This window comes from Hyaena hyaena, unplaced genomic scaffold (genome assembly GCF_003009895.1).
Source record: "Hyaena hyaena isolate Hyena2069 unplaced genomic scaffold, ASM300989v1 scaffold_664, whole genome shotgun sequence".
Taxonomy (NCBI): domain Eukaryota; kingdom Metazoa; phylum Chordata; class Mammalia; order Carnivora; family Hyaenidae; genus Hyaena; species Hyaena hyaena.
In genome coordinates this window covers 603,373-618,390 of record NW_024081298.1, presented here as the reverse complement: position 1 = coordinate 618,390, position 15,018 = coordinate 603,373, and the positions used below count along the sequence as shown (strand labels likewise).

General features: G+C 33.8%; 1 protein-coding gene across 1 annotated transcript in view; it reads right to left on the bottom strand.

Annotated features, from left to right (window-relative positions):
* CDS1 (CDP-diacylglycerol synthase 1) overlaps window positions 1-15,018 on the bottom strand; it is a 72,815-nt gene that overhangs the window by 11,449 nt on the left and 46,348 nt on the right. The window contains exons 6-9 of the mRNA XM_039217083.1: window positions 8,484-8,542; window positions 6,709-6,791; window positions 5,371-5,458; window positions 2,874-2,942 (exon numbers count right to left, since the gene is read on the bottom strand). Coding sequence (XP_039073014.1) covers window positions 2,874-2,942; window positions 5,371-5,458; window positions 6,709-6,791; window positions 8,484-8,542 — 299 coding nt within the window. The remainder of the gene's footprint in view (window positions 1-2,873; window positions 2,943-5,370; window positions 5,459-6,708; window positions 6,792-8,483; window positions 8,543-15,018) is intronic.

Sequence of the window (15,018 nt, the reverse complement as noted above, 5' to 3'; positions counted from 1 at the left end):
AAGTTTACTGCATAAAGTTTACATTAATTTCAACAATAAATAACTGGTGATTCAAAATTATTAGTAATTTACAGTTACAAGTGAAAAACACCATTGTTTTTAACCAACCCAGGAATTACTAAAGTATTCTTTCTCTAGACATATCACTATAGTTTTTTGTGGTTTTTTTTTTAATTTTTTTTTAATGTTTTTTATTTATTTCTAGGAGAGAGAGAGAGACAGCGTGAGCAGGGGAGGGTCAGAGAGAGAGGGAGTCACAGACTGAAACAGGCTCCAGGCTCCGAGCTGGCAGTCAGCACAGGGCCCGACGCGGGGCTCGAACCCACGAACCGCGAGATCATGACCTAAGCGAAAGTCGGACGCTTAACCGACTAAGCCACCCAGGCGCCCCTCACTATAGTTTTTAAAACTAGCTGTCTTCAGCCATGGGAGAAGATACATAAATCAAAATATTTCATTATAAATTTAAATTGCTAGACAACAGTTACCCTCTTATTTTACAGCCATTTGCCCCATTATATTGCTCAAGAATGGTTAACAAATGTACAAATATGACACCGGGAATGGCTTTAATCTCATCTTACTTCCAAACAACCAGTTTACTCAATATCATTTATTTAAAAATATGTATAATACAATGGAGTATTACTCGGCAATCAAAAAGAAGGAAATCTTGCCATTTGCAACTTCGTGGATGGAATTAAAGGGTACTGTGCTAAGCAAAATTAGAGAAAGACAAATATCATATGACTTCACTCATGTGAGGACTTTAAGATACAAAACAGATGAACATAAGGGAAGGGAAGCAAAAATAACATAAAAACAGGGAGGGAGACAAAACATAAGAGACTCAAATACAGAGAATAAACAGGGTTATGGGAGCAATTGGGGGGATGGGCTAAATGGGTAAAGGGCATTAAGAAATTGACTCCCAAAATCATTGTTGCACCATATGCTAACTAAATGTAAATTTAAAATTAAAAAATATATAATTAACTTCTTTGTTATTTTGTCATGCATTATATTCTTATAGGGTAGCTCTTTATTTTCTTCTAATGATATGGTATTCCTGTAGTATTTCTAAATTAGTCTTTAATAATACTAATACCACATTCTTATAGTATTATTTAACTTAATATTTTAATTATCCCTGCTTTGTGATGTAAAAACATTGGACAAGCCTGCATCTCTTTTCATTGTTCTATTTATCAATTATCTCATCAATATTCTACCACATAAACATCAGAATAATTTTATTCAATTCTATTGCCACTTTCATTGAGAATGACCTAAACTTATAAATTAAACAGGGCAATTATATGGGGCGCCTGGGTGACTCAGTCAATTAAACGCCCGGCTTCAACTCAAGTGATGATCTTGCGGTTTGTGGGTTCAAGCTCCGTGTTGGGCTCTGTGCTGACAGCCAGCTCAGAGCCTGGAGCCTGTTTCAGATTCTGTATCTCCTTCTCTCTCTGACCCTCCCCTCTCATGCTGTCTCTCTCTCCCTCTCTCAGAAATAAATTTAAAAAACCAAAAACAAAAAACAGGGCAATTATGGTGGTATTCCCATCAAGGAACCTGACACATTTCCACTTATTTTTATATTTGCTCCCTCTCAAAACTCCATGTTGTTACCAGTTACTCTGTATCTGGTTACAGAATATATTCTAGAACTATCTAGCCTAGACTCTTTAAAAATTAAACATTCTAACATTCTTTTTGCATACTTCTAATCAGCCATTTTACTGTACTTGTATTCTCACAAGACCTCTTTTAATACAAGCCTAAATTCATAATTGTATACTAGTTTTTAAAACATTACCCATATCTATTATGCATGGCTAAAAGTAAATGTCAATTATTTTTAACAAACTTTTCTTGCAAGTTGGGTTCACAGTAGTAAACACCCACTAAATCAATTAGCCGCAATGCATTAAGGAGACAGAGTTCTTCAACATCATTCGCATTCTCTGCTTTACTCAAAGCCATCACTTGTCCTAGCACCTGCGTCCCTGTGTCCTACATAAGGCAGGACAGCTGTTAGAAGCCACCAAACACAATGGCACAGCAGTTAGGTATCAAGTCTAATTGTACATTAGAATCAACTGGGGAGTTTCCTGACTTGGGATAGAGCTGGGACACAGATTTTGTATAAGTAACCCAGGGAATTTTTTTTAAGAGGTATGTATGTATGTATGTATGTATGTATGTATGTATGTATGTATGTATTTACTTATTTTTAAAGGTTTTTAAAAAGTGTTTATTTTTAAGAAAGAGACAGAGACAGAGCACAAGAAGGGGAGGAGCAGAGAGAGAGAGGAAGACAGACAATCTGAAGAAGGCTTAAGACTCTGAGCAGTCAGCAAAGAGCCCAACACATGGCTTGAACTCATGAACCACAAGATTATGACCTAAGCTGAAGTTGGATGCTTAACTAACTGAGCCACCCAGGTGCCTCTATCTATCTATTATCCATCCATCTATCTATCTATCTATCTATCTATCTATCTATCTATCTATCTATCTAAGAGAGAGGATGTGGGCAGAGGGAGAGAAATAATCTTAAGCAGGTTCTACATCCAACAGGGAGCCTGATGCAGGGAAGATCTCAAAACCCTGAGATCATGACCTGAGCTAAAATCAAGAGTCAGACACTTAACCAGTGGAGTAACTCAGGCACCCCTCTCCCCAGGTAATTCTGATATGAAGCCATGATGAGAACTACTGGGGTACAGAATTGGTTCTATTTAGTGGGTTTCAATAAATACATTATTAGCATTTTGTGGTTCAATTTTTTTAGGTTTAAAATAAATTGATAAATTTGCCATCATTTTTCAAAATATAAATAAAATAAACATTTCAGTAAAACTCACAATGAATCCAAAGACGACAGTGGAAAAGAAACCACCAATGAATCCTTCCCAAGTCTTTTTAGGAGACAACTAAAAAAGGCCAAATAAAATTAAAAAGTTACTACACTCACAAAACACACAAATACATACGCAAACTTTTTCCGATGAATTCCCATAATACCTTATACAGCTCTCCTTAATTTTTTCTTGATGGAATGCTTTGCAAACCTTTTTCCTTCATTCCATGATCCTGATTTATTTGTATAAATTTCTCTAGTAATATCTAACACATTTTAGACCCTCAAACATTTGACATACTGTGAATATATGTTTCTGTATAAATAATCTCAATTTATTTTTTTCTTTCCCAAAGAACTATGAACTCTATATTGAAATCATCATCCCATGACTTTTATGCTTATATAAACCCCCAAAATAGGGTGGTTCTGGCAATAAGGATGAGATATATTCATTCCAAGTACATATGGTCTGTATTGACCTACTACTGACAAAAACCAGAATGAGTAAAACAAAACATGGACATTGTAGCACATGAGATTTTCATATATTCTTAAAAATGCCATGCATTCAACAGACCTCTTTCTGAAATGGCAAAACACTCCAGATACAGTATTTGCCCCACAAGTATTCACATACCCTTTTCCCTTGGGTCACAATCTATGTCTGTCTCCATGAAGAAAGGAACATGTTGTGCTTCTAATAATAGATACTGTTTCAGATTCCGGCTATTGTTTCTCAGTCAATGGGGCTTTCAGGCAGAGAAATCTCGAGGAAATTTTGGAAATCAGTGACGCAGTGACAGGAAGAAAAGATTTGGGAGTGGACAGCTCTAATTGCCTGAGGTACCCTATATGATATAGACTGATGTATGGGGATCTGGTCATCAGGAGATAACTGTTGACCTCTGTGATGACCCTTTCAGTGGATGGGTGGGGACAGAAGCCAAATAAATATCAGAGAGAAGTTTCTGCAAACAGAAACAGGTGACAGACTAATCTACATGATCTCTTTATAGACCTCTTGTCCTAATGATGTTCATAACACCCAAAGCGAAAGGGTTAATAGTTATCTTGACAAATCTGATAACAATTCTGCCACAGAGACTGACAGACACCATTTACTAGGATAATTCAGTCTTATTGTCATGAAGTAGGAGTTGACTCGAATTCAAAAGTGCCTCCTGATTATTTTAAAGATAACTTCTCAAATTAAATTGACCTATATCAAATTGATTTAAGGGTTAACTTGCTTAATTACATATGGGTATATTATACAACTAATCCAACCTGGTAAATTCACTAGAAATCTATGTTCAAAATCAGTAAGATTCTTCTACAATCATTACAGCCTCTCAGAAGGCTTCCTAAGCCAACAACTTATCTGGTACAAAAGGCTTGAATATTTAATCACTTGCTCTGATGCTTCAGCAGCTTTAGAAACTTTTAAAAAATATATACCTTGCTTGCCAATATCCCTACAGCTCTGCCTAACTCTGTATGCTGCTGGACTCCTCTAGGGAGGAAGGATTTATGGAAGATTTTTTTTAAAGGACAGGCAATTCCATGTGTTCCTCTGGGAACAATTAAACTACTCTTGTATCATTCTTAAAAAACAGCTTTTGCATCTGCACAATTGTCTCAGTCCCTCCAAACTGCCTTCATATAGTAACATCAGAATAGCCAACTAACATATTTGTGGGAATATTATTAAAGGCTTTTCCCAATATCTGAATGGGGTGAATCTTATCTAAAGCTCTAACATGAGAAGTTTGTTTAAAGGTAATCAGTTCTAGTAAAACGTCTATTTTTCCATGAGGAATCAGTTTCTTTCTTTCTTCCCCAAAATAAGAATTATATAACTTAATTCATTTCTTTCTTTGCCCCCACTGAATGTAAGCAGAACCAAATCTAAGGCAAAGCAACATGGTCTTTTCATGTGTATTTTCCTTTCCATTATCTGAATCTTCCCTTACTATATGCATTATCAGTATTTTATTGTAGGGCCTCGAACTTTTTCAAAATGAGTTTGGGTGTAAAAGTCTTACAAATGGACAGCAGTATGTGAAAGTCATTAAGTGTAACATTTCTTTTCTTAATTTGGTAAAGGAGGTGATAGAGGATACAGCTTGAGGGGAGAGCAGAGTCTAGGAAAGGCTTGTTTGTAGGGTTGCTGGGGAATGAGGAAAGAAGAACTGTGCTATAGCTAACCGAAAGAAAACAGACAAAAAGGTGAAATGAGCCGTCTTCACAAGGAAGAGGACAAGTGATAGAGGCAGGTCCTTACTGAGGAGGTAACAGGATACCTGATGAAGAATCCAGATGGGATCACCGGGAAACATGGCTTACTGCCTCTACACTATGGCTGTTAAACACTGCTAAGGAAAATCAAAGCACCTCAGAAATGAAAATGTGCAACAGCACCAAACTGTTGGAAATTTTCTACAGTGGCTAATATTTAAGCTTATGGTAATGGCTTGCTTGTGATGTTGTTCCATTACCTTAATTAATGGAGTCCTCCCAAAAAAAAATCCAAAGAGGTAAGCAGTTATGTCATTGCAAATAACACTTGATATTGGAACAAGGAACCTTAAAGAAAATCAGATAAAAGACCATATGATTAAGTGGCAAACATTTATACAGGTAAATGACTCATACTGAACCAATGCAACAGCCCCTTGGATTACACTGCAGCCTCATCCAGAACATAACACTTGCCAAAACATTAGTACAGACAATAAGTATCAAGTAAATTTGCCCATTAAGCAATTCAGCAGAGCAAAATCTATAAATAAACATACCAGGAGTATATTGCTAAGGAAAATATTAATCAATCTAATTTTAATATTAAGCAATCCATTTCTATAGCTATGGACTTCCAAATTTTAGTTTTATGAGGAACAAGTTATAATAGAACAAAGAATTTAAAAAGCAGTTTGTCAGAATGGAAATGAGTCACCTGTTTAGACACAGTATAATCTTCATAAATTTATACCAAGCTCTTAATAAAAATTCTTTCTCAGGAATAATAATCAATTTTAATTCTACCTTAGCCTGTAGTTACATTAAAACCTAGTAATTGTACAAAACCTATTAATTTCAGTAACTGCTTCCCATCAATTAAAAGTCTGATTCTATTTATACACACACCTCAGTATAAACAAAACACAGAGCTGTGAAGGGTTTTATCTTCACATCAAACCTATCAACTGTAAAAGATTTTAATTAATGGGCTTAAAAAGAATGTGGGGAAAAAATGGTCAGATTTCTTAAAGCATAAGTTTTTCTCCACTCTGATTTTTAACTAGTGACTTTCAGAATTTTAAACAAACAAAAAATGCTTTCTGAACCTGCAAGGCACTGCTATTCAGCAAGTAACTCCATCTAAAATCGGGACACCACTCCTGTATGAAGGCGGAGTAAAATCTACCCAACTTGCACCCAGAGAAATACACTGCCAGCAGTTTGCTGACAACCATGTCAGCAAATGTACTTTTTGCATTCCACAAAAATAATATACTCTTTTTAAAGTCTATGTGTGCTTTGTAAAAAGCCACATTAAGGTGTAGTAACACCCGAAAATGTAATTAATTGTGGGAGCTTTTATGAGGACTTCCTGCATTTTATTTGAAACCCGAATACAAAGGGTTTTCAAGTTGTTAACAAATCGTTTGACTTCAGGTGTCAAGTGGTAAGCAAAACTCAGGAAGATATTTTAATGACACAGAGCAACAACAGAGAGTACATTTTAGTAGAAATCTGCAAGACACTGTCCAATCTGAAAGAGCTTTAATAAGGCTAGGACATAAATACAAAGCAGCATAATACTGTTCCCTTACCATATCATGCCTTCAAACAGATTTTGGATGACAAGATGTGACTGAGTGACTGTTATCAGTAAAGTGACATGAGTCCATGCGAACTGTTAATAGCCCAACAACACAACAATTAGTGAGCACAATGCATCAGTGCAGCCCTGGAGCAATAGCAATTTTGAAACACAAATTTCTAGCATGACTTTCAGTCAAATTTTGTAAGACAGGGTCATACAAAATAAATGCTGTTAGTAAATTATATTCATTTTGGTGCCTACTGGAACCTAAAAGCCATGAGGACATTTAACAAAGTAATCTTAATTTATACACAAATGGAATGCTGACAATACTGAGATACACCACTAAATTTAAAAACATATACAAAATATACAGTAATCTTGAATCATTAGATTAAAATGATAATGAGAAAGTTATGGTGGTTGGTACAGAATTTAGAAACATTTTACTCTGCATTCTGAAGTTATTAAAAAATGCTAAAAGCTATTTTTCTCTCAGAGCTCATTATTGTAACTTTTTCCCATAAAGAGTTATTTCTGTTCAAATAATTCAAACCAGCAGGGACCAATTACCCTTAAAGGCCAGGTTTTCATTCTTGAAAGTCTGTCTTCACAGCATTATTCAATGACAGTATTCAAGTTCAGATTTTCAAAGACTTGTGTGTTTCACCAAGTCCATCTAGCCTGAGAAATGTTACTTTAGTAATTTTTAGCATCATCAGTACAAGGAGAATATGAATATAGAACTAATGTTTCTAGACATTTGTCTCACAATTTTGATTAGAATTTTATAAAATGTTCATAATTCTTAAGATTTTGATTTATTCATAATAAACCTATTTTCCATTTTGGCAAATAATATAAGTTGTTTTGTTTAGTTTTTTATCTGTATAAAAGATCCAATTCTCTTTTATCCTAATTGCTTCAAAATGTATATTTAATTTTTCCGATAGGCACCATTTATATTTTCATAGGACATTCTATTATTTCTAACGTGTCTTGATGATTTCTAGATTTTCATGGAGAATTTTAATCTCCTCTCAAGATCCCCAGAAATTAGAAATTTAAGAAATACTAGTTTCCTAGTGATGATGTTCAACGAAAGGTCTTAATGGAGAAAAGCAAAGCATAAAGAATAGGAAATATATCCAAATCCAAAATAAGCCTTACTAATACATAAATTCATGGATTTATATATTTTGCATTTTACAATCTTATAATTAGCCACTTTTAAGAAAACAAGAAACATTCATCATACACAGTGATAAATTTCATTAAACCCTGAACATAGTTCAATGGTACAGTGAGAAGAACACCATAGGGCAAAAAGAATTATGCAAACAACTGTGTGACTAACCACAATTACCAAGAAAATATATGTTCTGTTCGCTTTATGCTCAGGCTAAGAACAAATAAACATAGCTACTTCCTATAGAAAAACATGGTATATGTTTTCCAGGCTTACTAAATGTTCAAATATTATTAAATGTTTAAATTTATTAAAATGTTCAAATGAACATGCTTCAAGTACTTGATTTTAATTTTATAGCCTTTGAAAATATTCAAAGAAAGAGTTTTTGGAAACTTTGAAAACAGTTAAAATTTTTAAATCTTCAAAAATTCTACAATTTAACCTTTTGTGGTTAATAGTCAACCAAAACTGAAATGCCCCTTCACATTAGGCAAAACACCAAATAGCAGATTAGATTTTCTCACTAAAGAAAGAAAATTAAAGGTGTTTTTATTATATACAGTGATTGCAGAATAATAGTTAATACAGACCATATAAAACTGCAGACGATAATGTTTCTTCACCAAACTCAGCACAAACATGCAGAAACCTGTTCAAGAACAAAAACACATGGCCTGTGCAATTTGTTACAAAATGTAAGATTAACTGAGCTCAAATAAGCCAATTTTCTGAACCACTTCTAGGTATACTTCAGCACTTACTCATAGGTCACCTTTCCTACTCATAATAAGCATTTTATTTTACTTTTATTTATTTATTTTTAGGTGGGTCCATGCCCAGTATGAAGCCCAACTTGGGAATTGTACTGAATGAAGACCCTAAGCTTAAAACCTGAGCTGAGATCGAGTCAGACACTTAACCGACTGAGCCACTCAGATGCCTCTTATAATAAGCATTTTAAATAAAAGTATCTTGAGTGAAATTATCTTGTATTCTCCAAAATGCCTAATATATTCCATGGCATAAATTCAATAAACATCTCCTGCATTAATTAAGTGAATTAGTCTCTTGCAAATACGTGGACATGAAAAAACAGATCTTGAATTTCCGCTGAATAAAAGTTAGTTGCGAAGAGAGAAACAAAGTTACCTACAAGGGAAAACCTATAACACTATTAGCTGATTTTTCAGCAGGAACTTTGTAGGCCAGAAGGGAGTGGCATGACGTATTCAAAGTGCTAAAAGGAAAAAAACCTACAAGCAAGAATACTCTATCTGGCAAGGATATCATTTAAATTTAAAGAAAAGATAAAGAGTTTCCCAAACAGAAGATAAGAGTCTTATAAGAAGTATTAAAGGGATCTCTTTAAGTAGGAAAGAAATGGCCATAAGTAGACATAAGAAAATTATGAATAAAAAGATGTAAAATATGATCACACATACATAAAACATGGAAGGGAGAGTAAAATAAAGGGGAAAAAGGAAAAGAAAAGGTGTTTGTTTCTTTTTCTGTTTTTTTTTTAAAGAATGTGTTTGAACTTAAATGACCACTAAATTAATGTAGACTGCTATTTAATTAGTAGGATGTTATATATGAATCTCATGATAACCACAAACCTAAGTTCTATAATAGATACACAAAAAAATAAAGAGAAAGAAAGCCAATATAAGACTACTGAAACTCATCAATCACAAAGAAGGAAAGCAAGAAGGAATAGACAAGAATTACAAAAACAGGAGAGAAAACAATTAATAAAATGGCAATATCTATCAACCATTACTTTAAATGTAAATGGCCTAAATTCTCCAATCAAAAGACACAGGATGACAGAATCTATAAAGAAAACAGGACCCATCTATGTGCTGCTTACAAGAGACTCACCTCAGATTTAAAGATACATAGAGGGGAGGCACCTAGGTGGCTCAGTCATTTAAGCATCTGACTCTTGATTTAGGCTCAGGCCATGATCTCATGGTTTGTAGGATCAAGACCTAAAGGCTCTGTGCTGACAGTGCAGAGCCTACTTGGGACTCTCTCTCTCCCTCTCTGTCTGCTTCTCCCCCACTCATTCTCTTTCAAAGTAAATAAACATAATACTAATAAAGATACATACAGACTTAAAGTGAAGGGATGGGAAAACATCTACCATGCAAATATACGTGGGGGTTGGGGGGAAAGCCAGCATAGCAATACTTGTATCAAACAAAGTAGACTTTAAAACAAAGAATGTAACAAGAGACAAAGAAGGGCATTACATAATGATAAAGGGGTCAATCCAACATGAGGATATCACAATTATAAATATCTATATACTTAACCTGGAGCACCTAAAGCAAATATTAATGAACATAAAGGGAGAAACTGATGGTAATTCAATAATATTAGAGGACTTTAACACACCACTTACATCAATGGATAGATCATCCAGGCAGAAAATCAACAAAGGAAACAGTGTCTTTGAATGACACAGAGGACCAGATGGACATAACAGATTTATAGAGAATATTCCATCTAAAAACAACAGAATACACACTCTTTTTAAATGCACTTGGAACGTCTCCAGAATAGATCACATATTAGGCCACAAAACAAACCTCAATAACTTTAAGAAGACTGAAACCATATTATCTTTTCCAATCGCAATGGTATGAAACTAGAAGTAAAACACAAGGAAAAAAATGGAAACAACACAAACATATGGAGGCTAAACAATATGATCCTAACAACTAATGGGCCAAAGGAAATCAAAGAATAAAATTTAAAAAATACATGGAGACAAATGAAAATGAAAACACAAATGATCCAAAATGTTTGGAACACAGTGAAAGTAGTTCTAAGAGGAAAATACATAATGATAAGGGGCTACCTCAAGAAAGAAGAAAGAGATCAAATAAAGAACCTAACCTTACACCTAAAGGAACTAGAAGAACAAGCAAAGCCAAAGGTGAGTAGAAAAAAGGAATAATAGAGATCAGAGCAAAAATAAATGACACAGAGACTAAATTCCACAGTAGGAAAAAAAAAAAAAGTCAATGAACCCAAGAGCTGGTTCTTTGAAAATACAAATATAATTGATAGATACATCCTTAGCCAGACTCATAAAGAAAAAAAAAAAAAGATCCTAATAAATAAAATCAGAAATGAGAGAGGAGTAACAACTAAAACTAGAGAAATACAAAGAATTATAAGACAATACTATGAAAAATTATATGCCAACAAATAAGACAATCTAGAAGAAATGGAAAGATGAAATGCATAAATTTCTAGAAATACACAGTCTTCTAAAACTAAACAGGAAGAAAAAGAAAATCTGAAGAAAATGATTATAAAGAAACTGAATCACTAATCAAAAACTATCAAAATAATTAAACTTCTGGCCTAGATAGATTCACATTCAGAAAACAGTTAATACCTGTTCTCCTCAAACTATTCCAAAAAATAGAAGAAGAAAAATGTCCAAGTATATTCTACAAAGACAGCATTACCCTGACACCAAAATCAGACAAAGACACCACAAAAAAACCACAAAAACTACAGGCCAACATTCTTGAACACAGATGCAAAAATCCTCAATAAAATATTAGCAAACCACACACAACAATAGATTATAAATATTCACCAGGATCAAGGGGGATTTATTACAGAAATGCAAAGATGGCTGAATATTCACAAAAAACCAACATGATACACCACCATCAATAAAATGAAGGATAAAAATCACATGATCATCTCAATAGTTGCAGAGCATTTGACAAAACCTAACATCCATTAATGATAAAGTCTCAACAAAATAGGGTTAGAGTATGTATGTATGTACACACACACACACACACACACCCTACAGCTAAAATCATACTCAATGGTAAAAAACTACGAGCTTTTCCTCTAAGATCATGAACAAGACAAATATTTTGTCCATACTCCCCCCTTTTATTCAACACAGTACTAGAAGTCCAAACCACAGCAATCAGACAAGAAAAAGAAAGAAGAGGCATCTATATTGGTAAAGAGGTTACACGGATGAGGACATGACACTAAATATAGGAGATTCTGAAGACCCTACCAAAATACTACTGGAAGTAATAAATGAATTCAGCAAAGTTAAAGGATATGAAATTAATACCTAGAAATTAATATTTCTATCCACCAACAACAAAGTAGCAGAATGAGAAATTAAGAAAACAAGACCATTTATAATTGTACCAGAAAGAATAAAATACCTAGAGATAAACTTAACCAAAGAAGTGAAAGACCTGTACTCTGAAAATTATAGAACACTGATGGAAATAACTGAAGATGACACAATTGAAAAGATATTCCATGCTCATGGATAATAATTCATATTGTTAAAATGTTCACATTACCCAAATCAATCTACAGATTCAATGCAATTCTTAACAAAATACCAAAATACCAAGCATTTTTCACAGAACTCAAACAAATACTACTAAAATTTGTATGGAATCTCAAAAGATCCCCAATAGCCAAAGCAATCTTGAGGGAAAACAAACAAACAAAAAAAGCTGGAGGTATTATACTCCCAGGTTTCAAGATATACTACACAAAGCTGCAGTAATCAAAACAGTATAGTATTGACACAAAAACAGACATATGGATCAAGGGAACAGAATAGGGATACCAGAAATAAATACCTGATTATATGGTCAATTAATTTATGACAAAGGAGGCAAACAATATAAAATGGGAAAAAGATAGTTTCTTCAATAAACAGCACTGGGAAAAACTGGACATGCAAACATGCAAAAGAAACTAGACCACTTCTTAACCCCATACACAAAAATAAACTCAAATGGATTTAAGACCTAAATGTGAGACTTGAAACCATAAAAATCCTAAAAGAGAGCACAGGCAGTAATTTCTCTGACATCAGCCACAGGAACATTTTTCTAGATACGTCTCCTAAGGCAAGGGAAACAAAAGCAAAAGTAAATGACTGGGACTACCAAATAAAAAGCTTTTGTACAGCAAAGGAAGCCATCAACAATATAAAAGGAGACCTACTGAATGGGAGAAGATATTTGCAAATGATTTATCCAATAAAGGGTAAATATCCAAAATATATAAAGAACTTCTACAACTCAACACCAAAAAACACAAACAATCCAATTAAAAAAATGGCAGAGGACCTGAATAGACATTTTTCCAAATAAGACATATAGATAGTAAATACATACACCAAAAAAATGCTCAACATCACTAATAATCAGGGAAATGCAAATCGAAACCATAATGAGACATCACCTCATACTCATTAGAATGGCTAAAATTAACAAGACAAGAAATAATAAGCACTTGCAAAGATACGGAGTAAAAGAAACCTTCATACACTGCTGATGGGAGTATAAATTGTTACAGCCACTGTGGAAAACAGTATGAAGGTTCCACAAAAAATTAAAAATAGGAATACCACATGAATCAATAATTCCACTAATGGGTATCTGCTCAAAGAAAACAAAGACACTAATTTGAAAAGATGCATGCACCCTATGCTTATGGCAGCATTATTTACAATAGCCAAGATATGAAAGGAACCTAAGTGTCCATCAATAGACACATTAGGAAGATGTGGCAATGTGCATATATATATGTGCATCCGCAATGGAATATTACTCAGCCATAAAAAAAGGATGAGATCTTGCCACTGCAATAACATGAACAGACCTAGAGTATTATGGTAAGTGAAATAAGTCAGACTGAGGAAGACAAATGCCATAGAATTTTATTCATATGTGGAATCTAACAACAAATGAGTAAATAAGCAAAACACAAAACAAAACCAGAATCAGACCTATAAATACAGAAAATAAATGGACAGTGGATAAAAGGGAAGTGGTTGGAGAATGGGCAAAATGGGTGAGGGGAGATACAGGCTTCCACTTATGGCATGAGTTAGTCACATGAATAAAAAGCACAGCATAAGAAATATAGTCAATATAATAGCATTGTTTGGTGATAGATGGTAGCTACACTTGTGATGAGCATAGCATAGGGTATAAACTTGTCAAATCACTCTACTGTACCCTGGAAACTAATGGAATGTCAACTATACTAAAAAAAACCCCACAAAGTATCATTATGAAAAAAACTTACTTGCTATCTCAATCCACCAGTTGTTAGGTACAGAATATTTTAACCTCTACATAAGACAAAAAATTAATACTAATCACATGGCAGCTAACATCTATTGAACACTTATTATGTCCCAGGCTGTCATTTAAGCACTTTATAAATATCAACTCATTTAATGGTTCTAACATCCATATGATGGTAAGTATCTATCATTATCTTCATTTTACGTATGAAGAAAAATACACAAAGGACTCTACTAACTGACTTAAAATCACAGGGCTAGAAAACAGATAAACCCTAAGATTCTATGGACTCTCAAGAGTCATGCGGTTCCATAAATCATTATTAGTAAGATTCAGGTTAAGAATGACTTGAAACTTCTCAGAACCATATTATAACTGTAGTAAAATATAATACTCTTAATAATTTAAAGATTTACAAACAGCAGATATGTTTTGGGTTTATGTTTATATCCCCTAAATTTACAATAACATTTTACTAAATAAAAATTCTACCTAATTAAGTGAAATAATCATATACAAAATAAGGGGAGGCAATGGAAAGCACTTCTTGACTAAAGATATCAGTAAACTTATGAAGAGAAATATTCCTTTACAGAGACAGATATTGTAAATACATAAACTAAGTTTAATTTCAGTTAAACAGCTATCCATGCATTCTGTTCTACAATATCTTTACAGTGATATTCCCCAAGATAGAAGATGAATGGTCAAGTAATCTATCCCATATGAAATAAACACTAGCTTTTATATATCTAAGTTGTACTTACCAAGGCAATTCTACCTACTAGAATAAGCAAGGTTGATACTACTCTGACCAGAGTAAATAATCAACCAGCAGCTTCCTTTAGCTTTTTTTTGAAGGCTAATTCCAAATGTCAATGTAAAGGAAAATGACAAAGGAAGAATATACATACTGGCTCACCTATATCTCACCTCATATTTGTCACCTAAAGCATTAATGTGACTGACTGAACTGCAAGAGAAATATGGAAACATTTTCAAATGGAAGCAC